The 24990-nt window shown below is 38.7% G+C and overlaps 1 protein-coding gene across 8 annotated transcripts in view; it reads right to left on the reverse strand.

Annotated features, from left to right (window-relative positions):
- APBB2 (amyloid beta precursor protein binding family B member 2) overlaps positions 1 to 24990 on the reverse strand; it is a 165728-nt gene that overhangs the window by 33871 nt on the left and 106867 nt on the right. For 7 of the 8 annotated variants that reach the window (XM_077782812.1, XM_077782817.1, XM_077782818.1 and 4 more), the window contains 5 exons: positions 24438 to 24500; positions 23905 to 23990; positions 23728 to 23788; positions 10001 to 10147; positions 5564 to 5691 (listed from right to left, as the gene is read on the reverse strand). In XM_077782812.1, coding sequence (XP_077638938.1) covers positions 5564 to 5691; positions 10001 to 10147; positions 23728 to 23788; positions 23905 to 23990; positions 24438 to 24500 — 485 coding nt within the window. The remainder of the gene's footprint in view (positions 1 to 5563; positions 5692 to 10000; positions 10148 to 23727; positions 23789 to 23904; positions 23991 to 24437; positions 24501 to 24990) is intronic. The other variant, XM_077782819.1, reaches the window with a different exon arrangement.

Consider the following 24990-nt stretch of genomic DNA (forward strand, 5'->3'; position numbering starts at 1 on the left):
CCAGCAGCCCTCCTTGCCAGCTGACCACAGAATATTTCAGCTGGATATGAACTGCTGCTGTATGAACTCACCAGGAGAGAAGAAATAGTCATCTTTCAGGCAGTTAAAGTCCTTTAGATTTTTAAAAATTTGAGGTGGGCTTTGGACTGATGGGAGACCAATGAAGATAAAGGAGGATTGAGGGAAATGTGCTAACGGAATCTCATTTACAAAACTGATGAGCCATTGCCTTTTCTCTCTTCCTTGTTAGTGAGCTGCTCAGAAAGCAAAGGGCATGCACCAGCAGTCCAGGAGGAGAGACAAAACCCAAGTGAGGAATGATTAATGTACAGTCATGCTGCTCACAAGTGAGAAGAGCAGCCCTTTTACAGCCTCAGTGGGCTGAGGCTGTAAACATGCTTTTAACGACGAGGAGAAAAACTTGGCATGCATGGCTTGCTAAGAAGCAAACACAGCACTGACAATTATTCACTGATACACCTATGACACCTCCATGTGACAATGACCTTAGTGATCTTGAAATCAAACTATTTATGCAACTGCAAGGACCATTCTTATTTACAAATAACACTAAGTGAATCATCATGACTGTTTTCAGTAGAGCAGGAAAGGAAGACTGTACAAAGAACAGTGGTTTTTGACTTTTAAAAATCACAAGGTATCACCTAAGAAACCAAGTCTGCCTAAGGGTTGCACATGTGCAGGATGTTATCTTCCTTTAATGACCATATATACATATCAAACATAGAAGCTCAGTGTACACATGCATGCATACCCACCAATTTTTGACAATCTGCTTTTGTTCATGGTTTTATGAAGGCACTCCAGGCCTTTTAAAATCAAGCATATTTTACTGACTGATCAATTGAAAACAAGGGATGAAACACAATATCACTACACAAACCAAGTTAACCAAATGAGGAAGCCTTTGTTTACCCCAGGGCTGTTAAATAAGAAATTCCAAAGGTCAGGATAATAGTATAGCCTATGGAGAGAGTGATTACAGTCTCCTGGAAGACGCTTCTGCCTGAGGTGAGATAGCAGCCACATCCTCAGATTAAACTTTCATCAGCAGATCTCTGTATTTCATCAACCTTTCATTATGGCAGAGCTTAGAAAATCATCTGCTCATGTGTCGTTAAAACCTCTTCATCTTCCAAAGCAGAAATTACCCAAATAAATTAGTACAAGCAAAAGAGTTAAAAGGAGGGTCTGCAGACATTTTGGGGTTTAAATAGATCAAAATACAGGGAAATATAAATTTCTAAAGTATTTTAAAATTGAAATACTACCTTTCACAACAAATCAAATACGCTTTATTATACAGGTTCTTGGACTAGAAGATATAACTAATTAATGAAATTCATGTGCAACAACTTCTGGAACAATTTCCCACCAGAAACTGGGATTTCATCAACTTCATGAACTCTTAATCCACCTAAGCAGCAATGTGATCCCTAGTTTTTTGTTCTGGTGATGGCAAATCCATAATCAGGGAAAGCTGCTTTTGCAATGGTTTTGGTATTTCTCACCTTAGTAACAACAGGTGATTTTGCCATGATGATGGAAGGACTGTGGGCTTGAGTTGCAATGCAGTTTCTAGCTCAACAATATGGTTTTCTCAGCTTGTGTTCTCCTTTTGTTTTGTCTCAAAATGTTTTTTTGTTGTGTGTTAGTGCTTCTTCAGCAAATGCTACATCTTTTATGCTACCTCTCAAAGCATGTTTCCTGCACTGAACATCTCTACACCCGAAACATATTGTACATCTGATTATGCACTCATAAGTTTGTTCTTTTTGCTTGTCACTTTGATCTTCTGCTATTTAACATCACATGCAGTCTGAATTTACTTACAAGTAATAAATACACTGCTTTTCCTACAATCTTATGTTTTAAAAAATGTCAATAAAACATTAAACAAATTAAATTTCAAGAAGAGTGGGCTCCAGTCCTGAAAGTCATTCCGGACACAAAATTTCTGTAAAAGCACCTATCAAAATTCTTACAAATGGCTACGAATAGGAAAGTTCCAAAATAAAATTTCTTATGATGAAAAAAGTCCCAAATTCAAACAAAAGTGGCTAAGAACATTAGAGTGCCCCTGAATGAAATATTAAAGCTGGTTTTGACTTTGTGTTTAATACCTAAACACAATATATATTAAAATTTAATAAACTATTTCTTGCTGTTCCTTACAGTAACTGGTCAAGAAATGTCATGCTCTCTAGAAACAAGAAATGTTCACTTTGAACAGAGAAAGTGCTCCCACTCCTGACAAGAAACATGAGAAAAAAATAGTTTATTCCCTCTGCCAGTTTCTCTGTATTGTCAGTGTCACATACAAAACTTCCTTTCAGGAAAACAGTTAAGAAAGAAAGTGACTACCTTTTGTGACCAAAAGGAAGAACTGGGTTTGAGGGGTTCTTCTTGTTTGCATTTGTGCTTCTCCCACATATTCCATATCTAAACATTTTTCTTAATAGAGACATACGTTTCTGCAGGAATCCTAGCAGAGCTGGAATTCCTCTTTGGCCCCCAGCTATGGCATGAAGAAGGGCAGGAGTGGGATCAGAGATTTCCCGTGTCCTGCACACAGCTTTTGGTAAGTGTTGTGGGGCACCGCAGCAGGTCAGAGCAGACAGGGTGACCTGTGCACACACAGCCTTTCCCAACTCCTGCCCTATTGATAGGGCTTTTGTTCATCTAGGAGGGTCTGCTATTGCCTCCCACACCCAGACACGTTTCACCAAAAGCACAAAATGTTGTTGGTGCCACATGATTGCAAAAGGTACATTTCTCTTAAATGTTTCCTAAAAACATCAATGACTAGTTCTGTCTTTAGGAAAAGCAGGTACCCAGCCTGAAGTAAAATGATCCATTATCTTATTTTATAAAGAACATAATGGAATTATTTGGTTTCACAAAGGAATGTAAGTATTTGGGAAAAGAATTGTAAATGCTTTAAAAAAAAATAATGAAATACAAAGCTGGCATCCTTTGCTCTGTAAAACTCCATCACATTTAGGTGCCCCTTAAAATGCTCTATTTATTTTCTGACAGAAGCAAAGTACTACAAAAACTGACTTGAAGGGAAATGTGTCATGCACCCATTTTCAATGCAAACAAAGAACTCCAATGGTTTATTCATTAGGAGTTAAAACCTTTTTACTTCCCAGAATTTCAAACTGGATTTGTCCCTTTCAGATCTCTCAAAAAGCTGTACCAGTGGAAGTGAAAGCCAGTTAACCCATGCCCAATCAACTATCAGTCATTTATAAGAGTAAAAAAAATTAGAAATTTTAGTCACCTAAAAAATTAGTCACCTTCCCTTTTAGAAATTTAGCCACTGGTAATCAGAAACTTTGAGGCAGATAGAACAAGTTTCAGAAAATATTTTCTTGATAAAGATCTTTCATGTTTGAAATTACATTTCCTATCAGAAGTTAGAGACAAAAACCCCAAGCCCCTACTATTGCAAATATCTTGGCAATCACAGAAGGGCTTGGGTTGGAAGGTACCTCAAAGATCATCTATTTCCAACTCCCTTGCCTTAGGCAGGGACACCTTTCACTAGACCAGGTTGCTTAGAGCTCCATTCAACCTGGCCTTGAGCCCATCCCTTCCAGGGATGGGGCACCCACAGCTTCTCCTGGCAACCTTTTCCAGTGCCTCACCACTCACCATCCTCACAGTAAAGAGTTTCTTCCTGAGATGGAATCTAAACCTACTCATTTTCAGTTTGAAACCATTCTCCCTTGTCCTCTCACTACATACTCTTGTAAATTGTATCACCCCATCTTTCCTGTAAGTTCCTTTTGAAGTACTGAAGAGTCACAATTAGGTCACCTTGAAGCCTTTTCTTTTCCAGACTGAACAATCCCAGTTCTCTCAGCCTTCCCTCATAGCAGAGGTGCTCCATCCATCTAATCAGCTTGGTGGCCCTCCTCCAACAGGCCCCTGTCCTTCCTGTGCTGGGGCCCAGAGCTGGCTGCAGCACCTCAGGTGGGCTCTCAGCAGAGCAGAGCAGAGGGACAGAATCTCCTCCCTCCCCTGCTGCCCACGGGGCTCTGGGTGCAGCCCAGGACACGTTTGGCTCTCTGGGCTGTGAGTGCCATGGCTGGGTCATGTCCAGCCTCTCACCCACAGCACCACCAAGTCCTCCTTGGTAGGGCTGCTGTGGATCTGTTCACCCTCTGGCCTGTGCTGATACTGACCCAGATGCAGCACCCTGTATTTGGTCTTGTTAAACCTTGTGAGATTTCCATGTCCCCACTTCTCGAGCCTGTCCAGGTCTCTTTGGATGGCATCTTGTCCTTTCAAAGTGTCAACTGCACCACTCAGCTTGGTGTCATCAGCAAATTTGCTGAGGGTGTATTTGATCCCTTCATCTATGTCTTTAATGAAGATACTAAGCAACACTGGCCCCAGTGCAGATCCTTGAAGGGCACCACTTATCACTGATGTCCTCTGGGACTCTGAGCCATTGACCAGTAAATTCTGGATGCAACTATCCAACCCCTTTCATATCCATCCAACAGTCAACCCATCAAATCCATCTCTCTCCAATTTAGAAACAAGAATGTAGTGGGAGACTATGTCAAAGGCCTTTCACATAAATGACATCAGCAACCCTTCCCTTGTCCAGTGATGTGGTTATTCCATCACAGCCAGTATTGGTCACACAGGACTTTCCTGACCATTATGAAACATGGACACAAAAAGCAGAAGCTTGCTAGTGTTACTTAATTCTTACTATTCTTGTGCCAGGATGGGTACTGTGCTAAGATCCTGGACTCTCAATGTGAATGGCAATGTTTTCACTACATCAAAACACCCAATCAGACTGGGAGACTGCTCACTGTCCTGCCCCAAGTAAGTAACACTTCCGCAACCCTATTTCCATAGCAATGTTACATTACAAACAAGAATGCTACCAAGAGATCAGTCAGGAAGGAAACCTAAGGAAAGACTGCTTCCAGGGCAGAAAGGCCTTTAGCACACACTCCTGGTGCTACCTACCACAAGGAACAACTTCAGCTCACAGGAAACACATTTCAGGGATAAACCTCAGTTTTTTGCAACACTCTTGGGGATTTTCTTACATCAAGAACTAGAAGTAATGATAATGACTTAAGCCCATTACTTTTCCTTCAATCCATTTTTTTTCTTCATCACATTAAATACCTCAATAAAGTATAAACATAGACAAACAGAGCATTGGTAGTACATTTACTAGGACCAGCAGGAAGACATGCTTTCACATAGGCAGAAGAAACATACTACGAGACATATTTGAAAACATGCTTTTATACCAAAAACACTACATATATCTGAAACAAATCAATGTTACATGTGCAGTTTAATGCACCTGAGCGAAAGGCTTGTTAATGCAGGTTTAACAAAACAGCATATAAGCAATACACTAGGAAAAGCAGAGTTTAAAAAGTAACACCAGCAACAAAAAGAAGAATTTACCCACCTTCTCATAGGCCCTGGGACAGAATAATGTGCACTACGTATTAGCAGACTGAAATAGCACCAAGGAAGAGGAGTGAACACTCACCGACCATTGTCCCGGCCCACGCCCCAGACTCGGATGCTCACGATGGGCTGTGCGTGCAGAACTGTGCGGTCCATGGGATCAATCAGGTTCAGCATGTCATTCTCCAGTATAAGGTACATGTCTTTGCCCTGCAGTTTCAGAAAAAGTACAATTACACACTACATCACCCTCTCAAACTGGCTGGGCTCAAGGTGTTACATCTGTGCTGTTCAGACTAGCTTCATCTTTACTCAAAGTTTTGGGTTGTTCCAAAAGCAAATGAGAAAAAACTTCATATGCTTCTGGTGTGAAAAAGATCTAAGATGTTATCTTGCTACTATATTTTTAAACAATCCCAATCACAAAAAGCTTTGATGTTTTTTAAATACAACTCATTCAGACACAAACTACTGAGTTATTCAACAATCTATGTGTTTGTCTGTTTTTCAGTAAATTCTTCAAAATATATGAGAAATCATGGTCTGTCCTCATAGTAAAAGCTTGTATCAAAACCTGTATTTTTGAGGCAGAGTTCCTTCCTTCAAAGTGTTTTGTTTCTATGAACTTTAACCAATGGATTATGAGAACAGACAGCAATTTGTACATGCCAAAGGATTTACTCTTTGAAGAAAGATTAAAGGGGAAAACCTAGCATTAAAACGTGAATGTGAATTCTGCTAGTGACTGCAAAATCTTGGAGCCAGGACTTCTCAACAGTTCTTCTGGCATGTAAGAGCAAGGATATTGCTTTTTTCTCTTACAGGAAACAAATTTAGAGAAAATTTTCCTTTTGATGCTAATTCACAAATGCTTATCTTCCTCCTCTTGACAGCATTTGTAATAGATCTGCTGCCTCCTCTACCATATGTAATAGCCCTCTTCTTGGAGGCTGTACACATATTCTTCAGACCATGAGATTCCACAGAAATGATCCAGGACTGTTGCTAAGCAGTAAGACAAGCTGCTGCTGATCAGAAGGTGGAAGCTATCAAGTAATACAGAGTAATTTGTTTCCTCCCCTTTGTGCCAGAATGTATACATGAACAGAAAAAATGGAAGGAATCTGAATCCCTACTGATTAATGTTTCAAAACAGACCTTTTTCTTCACCTCAGTGACACAGAAACCCTCTTCCCACTTGGTTACAGAGGCTCAAGTTTTTCTGATATCTAATTTTGTGTCTGTGTAAAAAATACATTCATGTCCCTCTGTGAGGGTTTTCTGTCACTGTTTGTAGGCAAGGCAGCAAGGAGCAGGTACTGCTCATCTCCTCTCCCAGCCCCAGACCTCCTAACAGGGATTCCAAGGGAAGCTGTGACACAGAGCTGGCACTGCAAGTACCAAGAGGGATGTGGGAGACTAGGTGACACCTGGTATGAGCAAAGTCAACACAAACATTTTCTGCCTGAGAGAAAAAGTACATTTGTGGCTGAGATGCAAGGCTGGATATATAGGCTGTTTCTAGAGAAGCAGAAACAGATGTAGCTGTGATAGCCATGCAAAAAAATGGGGTAAACCAGCAGCACTGAGATAGTAGTTAGTAGCAGACAGAAAAAGAGATATCACAAAGAAAAGAAGGGAGAAATTTGCTTGGAGAACAGAAGCAGTAAATAAATTGTGTGAAGAATGCTACCTAGTGTCACAAATATTGCTTTTTGGACCCATTTTATAGTTATATATTTGTTCCAGAACAAAATTATTACAACAAGGAAAAATATGTTATTCATGCAGAATACACTGGGATTAGAGTAACAAAACAGAATCCAAATTAGCTGGAAAAAAAATTGGAGAATGGGCAGATAAGCAAAATAAGTCAGAGGAAATGATCCTTGCAATGCTCAGGGGATCACTTGTCTGCAGCCAGAAGCAGTATATTTTGCTAAATTTTGTTGCCTTATTATACAAAAGCTATTTTAGAGATGAAAACACTGCATAGGTCAAAAAGAAATTATTTAGAAGGCTAGGAGCTTGAATGTAGGCTTTAATGTCTCAGACTGCTGAAGAGCTGCAGAGATCTGATGGTTTAAGATGAGGAAGAGCCATGGAGGGAAAGTGAATAAAGGAAAGAGAGTCTCAATCCCAGCAGTTTTTCTGGAAGTGTTACAGGCTGCAGGTCAATGGCAAGGTCAATGGCAAGAAGGTATATTTTTCATGTAAGTTATATTGTAATGCACAGAAATGTAATTAATGGCAAAAGAGCAACACAAACAGATGAATAATGTTGTTCTGCTTAGATTTTACAGAACAGTAGAAGTTCAAAATTTATAGGTAATTTCTTTTCATGCAGAGGACACAAAATCCCACATTAAAGTCACTAACAAAGCTTCTGCAGGGTCAGGATTCTACCCAGGGTGTGGGAGGTTTTGTGGTTTGTTTTGCAGTTTTTTAAATCATAGAAACCTGGGACTAGTCCTAACCCAAATTTCACTTTCATTACATTCCAGCTAAAGTAAATCTTTAGGTATTCTTAAAATTCCTACATGTAGTCATTTAGCTTCATAATAGATTCCTGCTGTAATTGCTCCATCTGATACATCACTGATGGAGTATAATTTTTTCAGGTTCTTCTCTAAGACTTCTCTCTAATCACTTTTGAAGCCTTACATTGCAGGCAGGAAAATGTGGTTGAATGTAATGAGCTATTTTAAAATCAGGAAGACAATTTACTTCAGGAGCTACCTATTCAAGAACAGTGTCTCTATTGTTTTGTCAAGCTGATTTATTTTTTAATGAATAGCACTCCTAATTTAAACATCCATTCAAGAGGACCAAAACTTTTTACCAGCTTATCTCAAAAACCTGCAAGGGTTTCCAACAAAGAATAAGGGGACTGACAGAAAGAAATAGAAAAAATGTGAACATTAACTCTTAAATCATGAGAGTTCAAAGTAAACAATAAATTTTAAGTGATCAAAGTGCTGCTATATGAAATATGGTTGAGATTACATACATGTAAAGATACTGGTTTTTTCTCTCCTGGGGTCAGCAGTAGGTTCAAAGCCCATGATTGACACATCAGTAATTGCTTGTCTAGCTATATTATCTAAAGAAAACTGTTCCCAGGTGTAAGAAAGAAAGGAAAACAATATTGGTTCATTCATTTATATGTACAATATATACTTTGTACATATAAAAACCCCTTCTGAAATAATTTTAATTGATAGAACACTATAAATGTATTTTTTAAAACAAAATTTTCATTTTTAAGGGCACTTTCTCCGAGTTGCTCCCCCATAGCATGTCAGCATTGCTGTGGTCATAGTTAGGATGTTGAACCATAGACTGCACGAATAACCTGGGAGACTGAATGTTACGTTTTCCTGAAATTTTTACTGAAATGGAGACAAGTCTTTCTTTTGATTTCTTTTTTTGTTTGACAGTGCCCTTTCTCTTAGATCACACAAGGGGAAGTTACAACATTCACTCTTTTGTCATTTTTGTATTCAGCTCTTGTGTGGCCAATCCACATTAGTGTAACTCTTCTTAAAATATGTCAGGAGAGAGGTAGAAAGATTTGGCAGAAGTTTACATTGTTCTATGGACAATCAAATAACAAAGATGCCTTCCTGTGGCTTTGTCTCCTCTGTCCTCTGTATGTCCCACCTTTTCCCTTCTTGTTTCACGTACTGACCCCTCAACATCTTCCACATCTTCATCTGTCCCCAGCACACCTGGGGACAGATGAATACCTGACAGTATTTTCTACATCACAAAAACCTGAAGCTCCCCTCAGTTTTCCCCAAGCTCCCACAGCGTTATCCTCTCTTTGCTGCCAGCTCAGAAAGAAGCACAGAGCAACCATGGTTCAGTCAATGAAGGCACACTGACCCTTCAGCAAACCAGGAAAGAGGAAAACTGGGCTCTCTCTTTTTCCCTCAGTATGTGGGAATCTGGCATCCTTCAAAACTGGATGACACTGGTGCAGAGATTCAAGAGTTATAGGAGAGGAGCCAACACACAGACTGATGACATAGAATTAATTTCATTCTGAAACACTGATAAAATAATCATCATAAGATAAACCATCCGTCCATCAGCTCCAATCTCCTCATACATTTCAGAACCACAACCCTACCAGTGTGGGTTTCCTTAAAGACCTTTGGCATTGTGAAACCTTTGAAAATGTTGTTACAAAGCATTACCTTCAAACCTCTGGTCAAGAAGAAGACTTACACTGAATTTCAAGAGTTTGGCCTGTGTGTCCCCAACACTGCCATGGCACAGGTGTGTGCTAGCACAGATGTAACGTGAAAGGGAGCTCTTTGTGGCCTCTGCTGTCCTGAGCAGTTTGGAACAAAAAAGTCAACATTTTCCCTGAACTCTTTTATATATTTGGCAGTGTCAGGCTGAGGTAGTGAAATCCCAAACACAGAACATGGAAGTGGTTTTCTATGGAATTGTTCCTTTGAGATGTTTTATGAGGGATGTTCCAAGAGGGGGAAGTTCATTCTGTTCTTACCTCTCCCCAAATGCCAACAGTGTCTCTGATGTCATTTTTACAGTAAGAGAGTTGTCTGATGCAATTATTCACAGCAACACTGCTCTTTCCAGGAGCCAAATCTTCTTCTGCCATTTCTACCCAGCCCAGAGATCGCACAGCAAAGCACTAAAAATAAATAAAAAACATCTGTCATACAACAGCAACTACGCACTTAATGTTAAAGGTCTCCATCTAGAACTGGAAAAAAATTAAGGCCTTGTAGAGGGGCTTACACTCAAAGATAAGTAAATGAAAATGTAATTTGTGAATGGCAAGGTGAAAACATTCAAAGGAACAAAGAAGAATGTATTACTTGCTATGAAAGGTGTCTGTGGAAGTAACAGTGATGCCTTCCAATAAAATAATTTTGTTAACATAAAGCAGGAAACAAGGGACCAGTAAATATTAGGATACACACAAATACAGAAATAATAAAGGAAAAACCACAACTATAGATAGAGTATAATTGAAATTTTAGCTAGAATCTAGAGTTCTAATTTAAAAGAAAGAAAACATTATTGGATTATATCTCCTGTGAGATATCGACTGTTTGGCTTTTTACCAGAAAAATTACTTTTTTGTGGATTACAGCAATCACTTCTATAGTAAGTTTACCTAAAGTAGCAAACAATAATTCAAATTCAAAGCTAAGAAGAAGATAAGCTATGATAAGAGGAAAGCAGACTTTTTCTAGAAGAAATTCAAAATTACCTTTAAAATGAAACACTCTAATTATACATTTGTTAGCAGAAAGATGTTTAGGCAACCAGAGCACTCTGTTGGAAGAACAAGCCAAGGCAACACTATTTTGCACATATGGTACTTTTTGAAAACAAAACAAAATGGAAGAAATTGAATGGCACCATCTCTACCCTATACCTACTAAGGTAAAGAATAAAAAGTGTTTATTCTAAAAAAACACCAAAAACTGCTCATTTGCTCTCAGGCATTACGGTGGGAGAAATACAGATCTGACACTAAGTCAATAGCAGTTTGTCTATGAAACCAAGGCTTCTTCCAGAGGAGGTTATAGGTGTTTCACTCTGAGCTACAGCAATGGGCTCAGCAGGCTGGTTGTTGCACCTCCTGAGCAGACACAGCAAATGCTCCAGGTGGTCCCTGAAGGGTCAGCAATAGCAGACCAACACTCATGGCTGGTATTGCTGCCTTGTGCCACACAGCTCCCTTTGCTGTCAGCAGCACCCTGCGGGTCCTTGGGAAAGCAGCCAATGATCCTGGGAGCTGCAGGAAGGAAGGCAGTGGGTGCTGGTGACTGCTGGGAGCCCTGCTGCCTCCAGCAGCACACTGCCACACTGCCACACAGCCCGGGAGCTGTAACAGCAGGCCTGTGCTGCAGCTACCAATCCTTCTTGAAATGCAGTAAATAAATCAGCTCCAGAGCTCAAAAGCCAAGTCTTCACTTGCCACCTTCCAAAACCTGCTGTGAAGTCAGTGAGTTGATCAAGCTCACACACCATCACTGATGTGTCATTTGGGAACAGCTGCCCTCAAAAAAACCCTACCCCAGAACACCAAGGTATTTTAAATATGCATAATGTGTCAACTTTGACAACCTAAGGAAGGAATAAAATTCACCAGTGGATAAAAAGATTAATGAGTTTATCTCTTCCTTTAAAACTTCTCCTTCAGCCTTCTTTCAGTTTGCGCAATGCACTCCAGGCTCACTCCACCAAGCATGAGAGCTTGCTTCCTGAACCGCTGGTACCCACTCCAACGAGCCACTAACGCTGCATCTCAGTATCTCATCTCAGGTAGCAGACAGTAAATACACTCTGCAATTTAGCAAGTGTAGGTAAAAAACCTTTCCAAGCCTTTCATGCCTCCAGCTTCTCCTACACTGCTGCTTCCTGACCCAGCTCTGCTGAAAAACCACAAAAGTGGTGACTTTCAATTCTGGAGGGCCATGAAGAAGAAGGAGAAAGAGGAGACAAAGGAGGGGCCAGTACTCAGGGGGTGTTCACTTCAGGGCTACACAAGAGACAAAACAACCCAATTTTTTAGCAATTATTCAGGTGGTCTAATCTTAAGATTGCAGAATTGTTTCAGGCACATTAGATGCTCATGGATCTTGCTAAAAGTGCTGCTATACTCACTGGAGTATTAAATATTTATCTTTGCAAGCTTTAAAAATACTGATTCTACTGTACCAGAAGAAAGTTCTTTTTTACAAGTATTTTAATATTAAATTAAATAGCAAAACACTACTAGAGAGAAATATTTTGTAAATCATAATAGAGGTGAAGAACTAAATATATACAATAACACTATTTCCTTGTTACTCTTCACATCTGCAATTTGTTAGTTGCTTTCTGAACACAAGGATAAACATGGAATCACAGAATGCTTTGGGTTGGAAGGGACCTTAAAGATGGTCTAGGTCCAATCCCCTGTTGTGGGCAGGGACACCTTTCACCAGACCAGATTGCCCAGAGGTCCACCCAACCTATATAGTCCTTGCACTGAACAGAGTGTATCTTAAGAAGGCCAAAAATTATGAAAGACTCCCAATTCAACTTGACAGCAGGTAAATCTCTTATTTGTGAACTGTTCTGCTATTTTTCCCTGGCCTTTTTTTAATTCTGTGTTTGAAATTCTCTGGTGGCAGCATCCACTGTATTTATGCAGCCCACTGTCAAAACTGTACAGGGAGCAGAACACAACACTCTTGTCTACCCCATATATTTCCTTCCATGTGAAGGACCTGGCTTCCTTCCCTGCTTCTATTCCCTCTTGGTGCTTCCAAGTGAGATAGGCATGAGAAAGCCCTTGGCTTCTGGCACCTGACAAGTTTTTGTGTATTTCACACGAAGCCCTTGCCATAACCCAAACAAAATGCTTCAGAACAGCTTCAGAAAACAAACGGATTTCCCAAAAGTCACTGCAAACAAAAACCTCTCAATAAACCCTAAAAAGACTCAACATTCTACTCACACGGCACTGCATGTACCTGAATATATATAAAAGTAACTTTCTTTTGCTCAAAATACGCCTAAAGACCAAAAACTTTGTATTTTGTGGTTAAGTGAATACATGTGCTGATGTAGATCAGCACTCATGGCTGACCCTCATGTAGAATAGGGGGACCCAGGAACAAGTGACACATACCAGGATCCACTCAGCATCAGTGGAGCAGAAATATTTAAATACACAACTGTGGAATGGGAGAGAGGTGGAAGTCTGAGCATGCCTGCATGTCTGTCTTCTCTGCATATTGCCAGCAGCTGGATTGTAAGAGATTCATTTCGTGTTTCACTTCAGGTTGCTTTTTTCCTCTTTCATTATTTGACTTACAGGTTCTCTTTAAAACAAAAGAGCACAAAACCCAGCAGAAATAAACCACCTAGTGTCTCCAGTCAGATATGACCTAATTTTTAGACCATGGCTAGCTGAGTGAGGCATGACAGCAGAATGGCTTAGAACTCTAACACATTAACACAGCATCATGGCTCGCTGCCTCCCCCAGTGACACTGAGAAGGCAAGAGACACAGTACTCCCTCTGAGCCCAAAGAGCTTTGATAATACTGAGAAGCCAAGAGACACAGTACTCCCTCTGAGCCCAAAGAGTTTTGATAATGCACTCTATTGTCTTCTGGAACTAACACCTAGAGGCAAACCAAGCCAAGCTAAAACACAGAGTGTAGCTTTTCTTCATTAAGGGTCTATGAGCTCATTCCTGGCAATGCCAGTTTGTTATGCATCTCTACTCAAGGCTTAGAGATAATTAGTGGCAATTAATAATTATTGGCCTGTCATAATTTCAAAGTAATCCCAATGTCAACTTTTGTCCTACAGTAGTCTATCTAATTTATTTTCTCTCTTACAGAAAGTCTTCTGTGCCTGGTCGGGCTGTCTGCTTGCCCGCAGAATCTTTTCAAGAGCTGGCAAAGAAAAACAGATTTGAAGAAAAACAAAAGAAGTTGATACATACAACAAGATGAAAGATATTTAGGAATTGTATACTGTGCAAACATTGCTGTTTGGGATTGGGAAGATCAAAGATACTACCACAAACACTGCATGGCTGAGAGAACTGAATGAAAAAAATGTCCTTTAAACCATGGGAAGTTAATAATCTTGTGGTTTTATCTTGACTGGAGACTTCACACTTCCTGCCTGGCTACACAGGACATTGTGCAAAGAAGTTACACACAGGAAAAAAAAATCCACCTTATCACACATTAGCCCAAGAAAAGACAGGTGAACAAAAATGAAAACATGGGTATTGCTGCTTGGTTTTACAGTTCTGGGGAATCTATGTTTGAATAGTTGCCAATCCAATTAATATTTCAGGGTTAATGATTTGTAACCTAAGAACCAAACTCATAAATGCTGTCATCGGAACTCTGTATAGAGTTGTAAACCTCTCTTGCAGTGCAGCTCTGATCCAAAACATTGCCTAAAGCTGTGGAACTTTAGGATTGAAGAAATGAACAAACCATAGATCACACTTTTACTCTTTGGCATTGCAAACCCTTCACCACAGGGCAGGGTCCTGCTCTGCAGCAGCTTTTCCAAGAGGAACTCTGGAAGGAGCTTTGGCAGGGACAGAGAGAACTGTGACAGAGTTCTAACCATAAGCAAATTCACACTCTAGCTGTTGCCTCATGCAGTACTAAGCATGCAGCATTAAAGAAAATAAAAATAAAATAATTGAGAAAGACAAAGTAAATACAATCCCCTACTAAAAAAAGGACAAAAGATCAAGTGCACATGACTGATGGCAGAGTAATGTTGGAAGCTGAATGGATGATAAAGGTGTGGATAGAAAAGATCCCAGAAGAGAGTGAAAGTGAATTAGAACATCAGTTTGATAACAAATGTACAAACTAATGTACATTACCAGACCACAGACTGATTGCTTTTGATATTACACAGCTGTTGGCAGCCACTATGAACACATCTGCATTAAGAGTGGGTTTGTCTTGATGCTTTAAATATGTGCTACTTATTTCTTCTCTACTTCCAAGCCCACAGGACTTGTTTTTGAATAGTTTCCTTTTGTTTCCTTTTATATTTTCTCATTTTAAAGGTTATATCTGCCTGCAGACACGTAAATCACTACAATATTTAATAAGGCCTTTTATCACAGACCACTGAGCAGGTTTGTGCCTGAGACACAGCATGTAGGTCACATAATTAACCATTTATTATGCAGCCAACATAACCTCTGAAATTTCACTTGCATTTTCTTTGATAGTTTGAAAAGAAAAAAAAAACCTATCATATTATTTTATGCTTTGGAAGCATAACATAACATCTTTCTATTCTGAGGAAGAAGTATATTCCAGTTTATTTGCCTGCTACACAGCAAGAAAGATTACATTGATTTCAGATGAAAACACTGGAGAAGATCAAAGAGTAACAAGAGAATAAAAAGAACTTACACAATTAATGAACAAGCACTTTCATTTAATTGACATGAAGAGACTGCAGTGAATCTACTTTCTCAAATAAATATTCACAGATGTCACATAAAAGTTCTTAGCTACAAAAAATTCAAAATGCTTAATCAAAAACATACTAATAAGACTTTTCAGCATTTCCAGCTTCCTGTTACAGTTCATCTGGTATTACTTGAATTACTGAAAATGCACATGAAATACAAAAATAAGCACAGAAGTATTCAGGTCACAACAAAATTTAGAAACCACTAATAAATGCCATTTCAGGCAGATGTTTATAAACTAAACTCCCCTAGAATTAAATATGGGGACTTTAGAAATACTATAAAATAATATTTATAATACATTATTTCTTTAGAGGAGGTCAGTATCCAATTTTCTGCTCTCAATCCCTTACTCATTCTCCAAGTCTCATTTTTCCAGACCTCAATGTGTAGGATGACAAAAATTCCTCTCTTGTTTTGAGCTTAATACTTCTGTCTCAATGGTTCTCCCTGGCTTACAGCCAGAGGTCAAATCTGCTCTACCAAGGCAAGAAAATGTTGCAGGAACATTGTGCTGGTTCAAGATCTTTAAAAATTCAGTCATTTGAGCAAAAAATAGAATGAGCACTACTATTCTCTAACAGTCCCTTCTGAAGAAGAAATTAAAACAATTTTATAATTTTCTCCAGTCTTCCCAGCAAAACCAGGTTTTCACTTTAGATGCTTTACAGGTACCTTGACTTCAGATCATAAAGGGATGGGTTTATGCACTTTGCTTTGAGGTAAGGATGGTTTGGGCTTAATTTTAATACAGTGAAATAAAACCTGTGCTTCCTCATTTAAGAAAAGCCAGTCATATTTTTCACTAGGATCTAATAAAGGATATTCAAATTCGGGTCTATCTTGCAGAGTATATTAAATGTTAGGATAACTCAAGCAGATTCCACTGTTCTGTGACACACAAACATGACCCCAAGAAACACACACATATGCTTGTCAGCAGAGACAAGCCCTGCAGGAGTTTGCAGAACCTAAAGAACGTGTGCATTTATTTCTTCAGAACTAATGCTCTGCACTTGTTAACTTTAACCATAACTGCTGTATTTTCCCAGCCTATATTTTCAGGCTGACAGAAATATAAGTGCTTCTAATGCCACCAGCAGTACATTATTTAATACTGTGGTGCATAATTTCAAAGGGAATATGCATGACATCCAAATTTTGAAAGAAACAAAAACCCCTGAAGAACTTCCACTTTAAGTGAACTCTTGACCTTATGAATCAATGGCAAAAAACTTTTCAGCTTCACTAAAGTCAAAATTTCATGTCTCCTTAGAAGCAACATTATTACAAGTAATTTGATTTCTGCAGAAATTATGTTTGCAACAGGATCCAAAGTTGATGAAGTTAAAGCACTATTGATCAATTCTCACTTTTCAAAAGAGACTCAAATAAGCATGAATCCAGAGTCCAGCAATATTCAGCCCTGGTGCACCTCCCACATTTGAGGACCCATCTACGGTCACGCTGTCTGCTTGAAGCACCATGGAGTTATCATCTCCAAACATATGGAAAAATGCATAACTGTGCAACATGGCACTATGATATATAGTATATCTCATGATTTTACATCTCTTAAGAGATAAATATTATTCCTTTTCTCTTGGATTAAATGCAGAAAATTTTGACAAGGGAAACTTCTCATTTTTTAAAGTGAAATTTAGAAGTAGAACTAAAAATAAAGATATATGCTAGCTAGAGCTATCTAAATATTGCTCTGTCATTCAACTCAATGTTCCACTTTAATTGATTTTTAAATGAACTTCCTCTGTAAATGTACCCTTTAGCTAGTCCACAATGGACAAATAACTCACCAAGTTTGTATCATGCTGGTTTCAAAATGTGTATGTGCAATATATAACATAAATAAACACACATATTTAAATATACATAAATACACATAACATATGTGTATATAAATATAATTTTTACTATATTATAAATTATATATAAATATAAATTTTTCCATTAAAAATCTATGCCATGGAATGGTAAACACTGTAACATTTAAAAACTGGAGCAAGCTATTTCCCTGAGCTGCCCTAAACTGGCAAGGTAACATAAATAATTGAAGAGAAATATCTGTCAGTTCATTTTGTAACAATACAATGAACAGACATTCAAGAGGCAACTCACAGTCAATAGGCCATTCCACAGCTGAAGCTGACAGAGGCTACAAAGATTGTTTTAGAGATGAAATGGTTGGTCTCAAGTGGGGAGCATGAAGGGTTGCAAGCTGTGATTACTTCTGCACTGTACTAGCAAAGCTGCTGATGAGCTGACAGGGAGGTCTGCCAGCAGTATCAGCCCAGGCTGTGTTACACTGGGAGCTGCTTGCTGACAGAATCATTGGTCTGCAGAATGGCCACAGAAACTTTTTGCTTTTGGCACATGAGTATGATGAGCTGCTGCTTCTCCCAGTTTCCGTCCATTCCTGAGGGTTCCTTCAACAATCACACACTAAGTACTGCTGCCCCATGAAATGTTTACTGTGTCACACCATAAATCAGTGAATAAACTGTGATTTAAAACTACTAAAATAAACAACATTAAAATATTAGAAACTGAAGATTCTTAAAAAAAAAAAATTGCTTAGATCAGCAGCCTGGAGTTTTCTGTATTCTACTGAACCACCACAGTTTGTTATATGGTTGTACACAGCAAGATGCTGTACACAGACTCCAGCCAAGAAAAACTGGACTGTGCACCTCCATGAGAAAAGTACTGAAGATGACACTGGCACTTTGACCTAGTGAAGCAATAGAAACTGCCACCATGGAAGAAACAACATCATAAAAAAAAAAATTAAATAGGTATATTCATGTTTTCTCAAATGTCGCCAGCACTCCTAGTATCCCATGCCTGAGAGGCCACAGCAGCACACTGGGTGTCCCACAGTTGCAATTCCAGAGGCAAGACTCCCTCCAGTGTCACCTCACCTGACTGGCAGCCAGGGAAGCTGCCTCCCCACAAGGACAGTGGTCACTGGCATGCACCCAAACTGCCCACACAACCTGGCCACTCATGGCAAAGGCAGTAATTGTTCCAAGGGCACAGCATGACCCACACAGCTCCATCTGTATCATTCATCCTCCTGTAACACATTTGGCATCTATGTTCTTACCCAGGCAATAATTCCTGGTCAACGCACCTGTAGCAGACACAGCCACTGACAATACTGGAACTTTACTGGCCATGAAGATCTTTTGTTTTGATTTGAAACAAAGGTGTTCCTATGATTTATCTTCTCTTTTCCCAATCCTGCAGAAATCTCACAGCCCAGTGCAAACCTTTTGTACAGCATATTTTAACAAAACAAATCCTGATAATGCCTCCAAACTCAAGATGTAAATTTTGCACTATGAACCTGGAAAATAATGGTAAATATTCGAGCAGTTTCAATTCTCTTTTGCATGAGGAATGGCTTTGTGATGTGTTTTTCTAAGGAAGACTACAAGTAAAATGTCTCCTCTACATCCCTCCTACTGTTTGGGCACTCATGTCCTGATCGTGCGTGTTAGGTTCACAGTTAATTAGATGCCATAGATAGATGGGATTCCTAGGAGTGAAAGACATGTAATATTTTGCAGGATCTCATTATAATCTTGAATGGCTTGAGAAATTAGGCTACGTTATCCCAGATATTTATATTTTACATGTAGCATAACAGAAAACCATACTGTAACTCTGTATGCCATTATAAAGTAAATCCATGAGTTTTGGGGAAATGCTGCATCTTCCTTGCCCTGAACTCATCTTCATGTTTGATTAAACAAGACTCCATTTAGGAACAAGGTGGAAGCAAATATCCTCTAGACAGAAATCTGCATTATTATGTACATCAAATAATAACTTTGGGAGTTTTTAGCTAATGACATAACAGATGTCAATGGTAATAATTATCATTCACAGAGACACAGAACAAGCAAACATTCTCTGAAAGGTCTAATAGACAACATGAAAAAGATTATTTTAAAAAATACATCATTGAGGATATGTAGTTTAGTGCTTCAGTTGGCTATTTTGAAAACTGCTCCTGAAGCAGAACATTTTCAAGCACCTGCATCATTTACCTGCAGCAGCTCTATAGATGTGAGGGTGCCTTAATGCTGCTAATGGCAAACAGCCAAATTCAGGAACAACAAACCAGGTTAGAAACAGCCACCCCCACCACTCACCATTGCTACACAAGAGCTGCAAAGGTGGAATGGCAGATTAAACTTGAATCAGCTTGTCAGGAAGACTAGTCAAGGCAGAAAAAAGACCCACAAAAAATACTTAAGAAGAAACTTGAAATTAATACATGGATTTATATACTGTGATTCCCTTATAAGGGTAAAGACATAGATAAAGATTTCTTCCAGAGTTATTTCCTAGGGAATGAAAACAAAAGATTGCTTTGAAAGAAACAAATTCCTAATCCAAAAACCAAGCAAAAATACCACTTTAGAAGAAAAACTATTGAAGATACCCTATTTCTCTTTTAGATTTAATCTATTTTTGAAAAGAGACTTAAGATGGAATAAACTCCTCAAATTTAATTAACTGAAATGAATTGAAAATGCTTTTTGTAGCATTTTTTGAGCTCATGAGAAGACTGTATGCAGCCTGGGGTGGACTGCTGTAAAATGCTGAATACTTCCTGCTTGCACCAAGAATTTAGAAGCTGCTTTGACTGTAAGAAAATAATCCTTTCTTGGGATTGCTGGACATGGCAAAAGCTCCTCTTAGGTTAAATCTTCACTTGGATCAGAAATCAGATTCATGTCCACAGCCAAACACACACGCTGATTATTTACACATGATGCTGTGTCGAGGCAGGGTATTTCCTTCTGGAAAAGACCAGAAATACAATGCCTCCAAAACACATACACCTGCTTCCATAGTAAGAAAAGCAGCCAAGATATGGATATTAAATCTTTGGGGAGCACACTGTATTTTGTAAAACTATTTTGATAGTGCTTAGATAGGTTATTTTGATTTACAGGCCACTTTCACAACAGCCACAAGTCAGCTTGCCAAAGACCATCTGGTTAAACCCTAAAGGCCAGGCAATCCATAGAAATTCATCACCAACTCACTTTCCATGTCTCGAAGTGTGTTTTCATTCACCTACAGGTGAATCACTGCATTTAAATACTTGTTATCAACATCTCCTAATGCCCTCCCTCCTAGAAATAGTCTTATTCTCTTCCTTTGAGATCCAGAGCATTTATTGGTTTCTAAAGTAGAACACAGTCTTTTGGAGTATATGCCTAGGACTTGAACAGATTTAAATATATTCTTCCCATTCTTAGATAAGGGTATATAGCTAAAACTGCTCTAAAATGGTGAGGCTGGAAAAAACTTAACTTTACTGAGCAGACCAATGTGGATAGGGAATTTGAAAATCTGTGCCATTCCTAGGGACAGTGACAGCCTTCCCAGGAGGTTCTGTTTCTATATATGGACATAAGAAAAAATTTAGCACCTTTCTATGTTTTTACACAGGGACATCGTATTTTATAACAATGAAAAAAAAAAGACAACCCAGAAGAATTTACAGTCTGGGATTGTTAAAAGCATCTTTTGCCTTCCTTGAAACTCAATTAGGAAGGCACACATTGCTCTGTAAATTAAGCAGGAAGGTTACGATCTGTCTCCTGGGAAGCACCAATTCAAAACTCATTTCTAGCTGTGCATGTTTCACATGCAGAATTAGGATCCTCATCAAACACCATAAGCCACCTCTTCAAGAAATTTCTACCAAAATAAATTGATGCTATCAAGAAGCTGGATGCAATTATTCTTCTCTTTCCACTTCACCTTTATGACCTTCTGTCTTCAACCTGATTGAGACATCATGGACATGAAACTATGAACTGCATCTTAAGCACATGATACATAGAGAAATATTTATTCTTTACTGACAATTATGAACACTTAAATGTGTTGCTGCATAAGTCACTTTTTAAAAAACAATTACATTAATTATATTACATGCTTTTCCCAAAGCAGGCACTTTTTCAGTGCTTCAGTCTTTGCAGAAGCTGACTCTCTGGGGGAAGACAACTACTAAAGCTTCCCACAAGGTGGCACGGTTCCCTTTGCTGAAATACAGCATTAAATGTGCCATAGAGACGCTGGTTTTTTCCACAAATGTACTGGCCACTAATGTCATGATTAGGTTTAAATAGGTTTAAGATCTCTAACATACCTATAACAAAGTTCATTTTAACAAATTCTTCCAATAGAGAGTTTAATGAGTTAAAAACACTTTTCTTCTCTTATGATGAAATGCAGAAGAAGTATTTATCTGTGCTTGCTGCCCCACAAATACTTCAATCAAAGATAGTTAAGGCAGACAATATGGCAGGGGAGAGCCTAAAAGGCTAAAAATATCTGATTTTTCCAAGTCATCAGTTTCAAATCCTATCAGACTTCTTTCAGTCTCTCCATATTTGGGGCAAAATGGACTAACAAGGAATCCACCTACCCCATCCCATCCATGTGAGAAATAAAGATCAGAGGATTTTCCACAGGTGAAGATTTTCCCTGCTGTTTCTGGACACTTGTCATTCCTGTGACATAAGGCCATACTTGCCCTGTCCTTGGGACAGAGGCAGATGCACTGATCAGCTCTGCCCTCAGCCTCTCCTGCTGCAAATCAGTGTCAGCACTGCTGAGCTTCACCTGCAGGACCACACGGTATCTGCTGTGGCCACTGCTGCCCCTGCACAGCATCTGCATTGGGCAGAAATCAGGCAAGATGCTTTGACTCAAATGATTTTTAAAAAGGCAAAAACATGTCTATTTTTTCCTCTATTTCTTTCTCTCAATCACTTCTATGACTGCTTCAGTGCTCAGTTTTGATTACCCTTATAAGCATTATCAGCATAGTTTTGCCTGAACTGGAAAAACAAAACCACTTGTGATAGGCAAAAGAAGACAAGCTTTTGGCACTGTCCCATTTCACAGACACCAGATAGGAACCTGATCCATAAATACTGAAGTTTAAACAGCAAGTGGGAGAGGGAAGAGAGGTGATGACACAAGTTATTTGTCCACAAAAAACTACTGCCATGGTCCTTCATGCAGGAATGGCTCGAAAATATTCAGTGCAAATCACCTGGTAAAGTCATAGAGATGTCAAAATACTGCCTCCCTTTAAAGCTTTCCATACCATAAGGCATATCATGAAAGGAACAATTCTGTTGTTCTCAGGACTGGAACCTAAAGTTCCTCACTCCTTCAACTCTATTTACTGTGCTCAGAATTTAGCTCTGCTTTTAAATTACCAGCAAGCCAAGCAAAGTACAACTATTTACATCTGAATTAAATATCACAAGTCAAATAATCAAGATGACAAAGAAAATTAATTGCCATGATCAGTCTGTTTTCTCTCTTAAAATATATCATTAATGCCATTAAAATTATTAACTCTGTTACATACATATTTGTTCCTGCAAATAAGTAGCTTCAGATCCTGTCAGTTGCTGCAGCTGTGTGGCACAGCCAAAATACTAATTTGAATTACTTGTATTTTCAATCATAGAGATTCATATACCCCCTTAATAATAGATGCAAACAAATGGCAAAACTATCAACAAGACAAATCTGGAGATAGATATGCAAGCATACAAAACTTTCTGCTGCTTCTTTCTCCTCAAAACTCTTAGATTCCAACAGTAAAAGCTTTAATTATGGTGCTTTGTCACATAATGGTCTAACTTTTCTCTATGGAGTGCATTCTCAAAGTAGGTTGCATTCTCTCTTGCAAAAAATGAAGTTTCTTGTTCTAAAAGGTAGCTTCTTTGCTAGTAGCTGTAAGTTGAAGCAGACACATAAAAAATGAAGAATACTTTAAAAAGGGACAAACTTGAAAATAAAGAGCCAATTCTGCCATTGAATGCCCCCAGAAGCTGTCTAGAGATAATAAAAAACAGAGCCCTCTCTCAGACAGACACTCATTTGGTTGTGCAAGAGTACAGTTATTACAGTTGGACAGTGGAATCTTGAGCTCTAAAATCCAATTTCCTGGTTTATATTATTTCAAAATAGTTCACACTTTCCTGACCCATCCGAATGAAGCTTTAGATCTGCAAATTCCTTTGATGGAATTAGTCTTGCATGGTCAGTCCACATTGTGCCAAGAGGAGGGGTAATTTCAAAACTTAGGAGACATTTTGCACCTTGCAAGTTTATACTTACAACTGGTAGATTTTTAATTGTTATACCATTGTGGATCTTCATACAGACCTTGGCTTCTGGATCACTGTTGATGCTACAAGAGTCATCATCATCAGATTGTGGACCATTTCTGTGACATAAAAAAAACCAAAACAAAAAATAAATCAGTCTTAAAATCATATGAAAATTACAGCACAACACAAAACAGAGTTGGTCGTTCCACTGAGACTTCTGAAGTCATTGTACCTGAGCTTCAAAGAGGCATAGCGTAACGTTGCTCCTTCAAACTCCTTCAGACTTGGGTCTGGGTTCACAGTGGCTGCATGCAGGTCCTAGAGATAGAGGCAATGCTATTAGTATAGCTTGAATACTATTATAATACTATTAAGTACACCATCATGTTATTTCTTATCTCAAAGGGAAATTAAATCCTCCCTGCAAAGAAGCGATAGTATTTCTGGCTGAAGTTGAAAAGAGGCATGCATATATACAGATATATATATATATATATAGTTCTCAAGCTGCATTTCATTCAGTGCAGGCATCTTATTTGTTTACATCATGGCAGTTGCCCTGCTAGTTTAGACTGAATCCATTCGAAGTGGAAAGACAGAAAAGGCAGCATGTTTGTGAGCTAGACATCCCTAGCAGTACCCCCATTCACTTTGGTCTAGGTTATGAATGACATTCATGGAAAAATAAAAGGGGAAAACAGCCACTGCCATGCAAAAAACAAGGGTAATAGTAGTAAAGGTTCTAAAATCTAACAATATACTTGCCTTCCAAATGTCACTATTAATCTTTCCCCCATTCAGTACAGCAAAATCACTCCATGGCTGTTTCTAGACACATAATTATTCACACAGGAAGCACATTGATAAAAAAAAAAAAAAAGAAAAAAAAGGAAAAGAAAAAAAAACACAAGACACTGTTGTTAGCATTGATATTTACAGGATGGGTTAGGGAACAGATCACCTCAAACTTCAACTACTTACTCCACTATATCATGGCATTCGGAGGGAAGAGAAGAGAAGACATGCCTCTAACAGTTACTTACCAAAACAAATGATTGAAACAAGGAAAGTTAATATAAATTAGGAACAGACAATGAAATTACTCTTTAACTATGATCTTAAAAGCAAGCAAAATGAATCTGAATATGAATGTTGGCCACAGCTGCTACAGCCTTTGATCAACAGCAATTAAGGGGAAACATTAAGATTTCCATTTGTTTGGTACTTTTGTTAAAAGACCCTAACGGTACTGGAACTAGAAATACTGAAACACAAAAAATATACATACAAGGGTAAGATACATATAAGGTAAAGATCA

This window comes from Lonchura striata, chromosome 4, assembly GCF_046129695.1.
Source record: "Lonchura striata isolate bLonStr1 chromosome 4, bLonStr1.mat, whole genome shotgun sequence".
Lineage (NCBI taxonomy): Eukaryota > Metazoa > Chordata > Aves > Passeriformes > Estrildidae > Lonchura > Lonchura striata.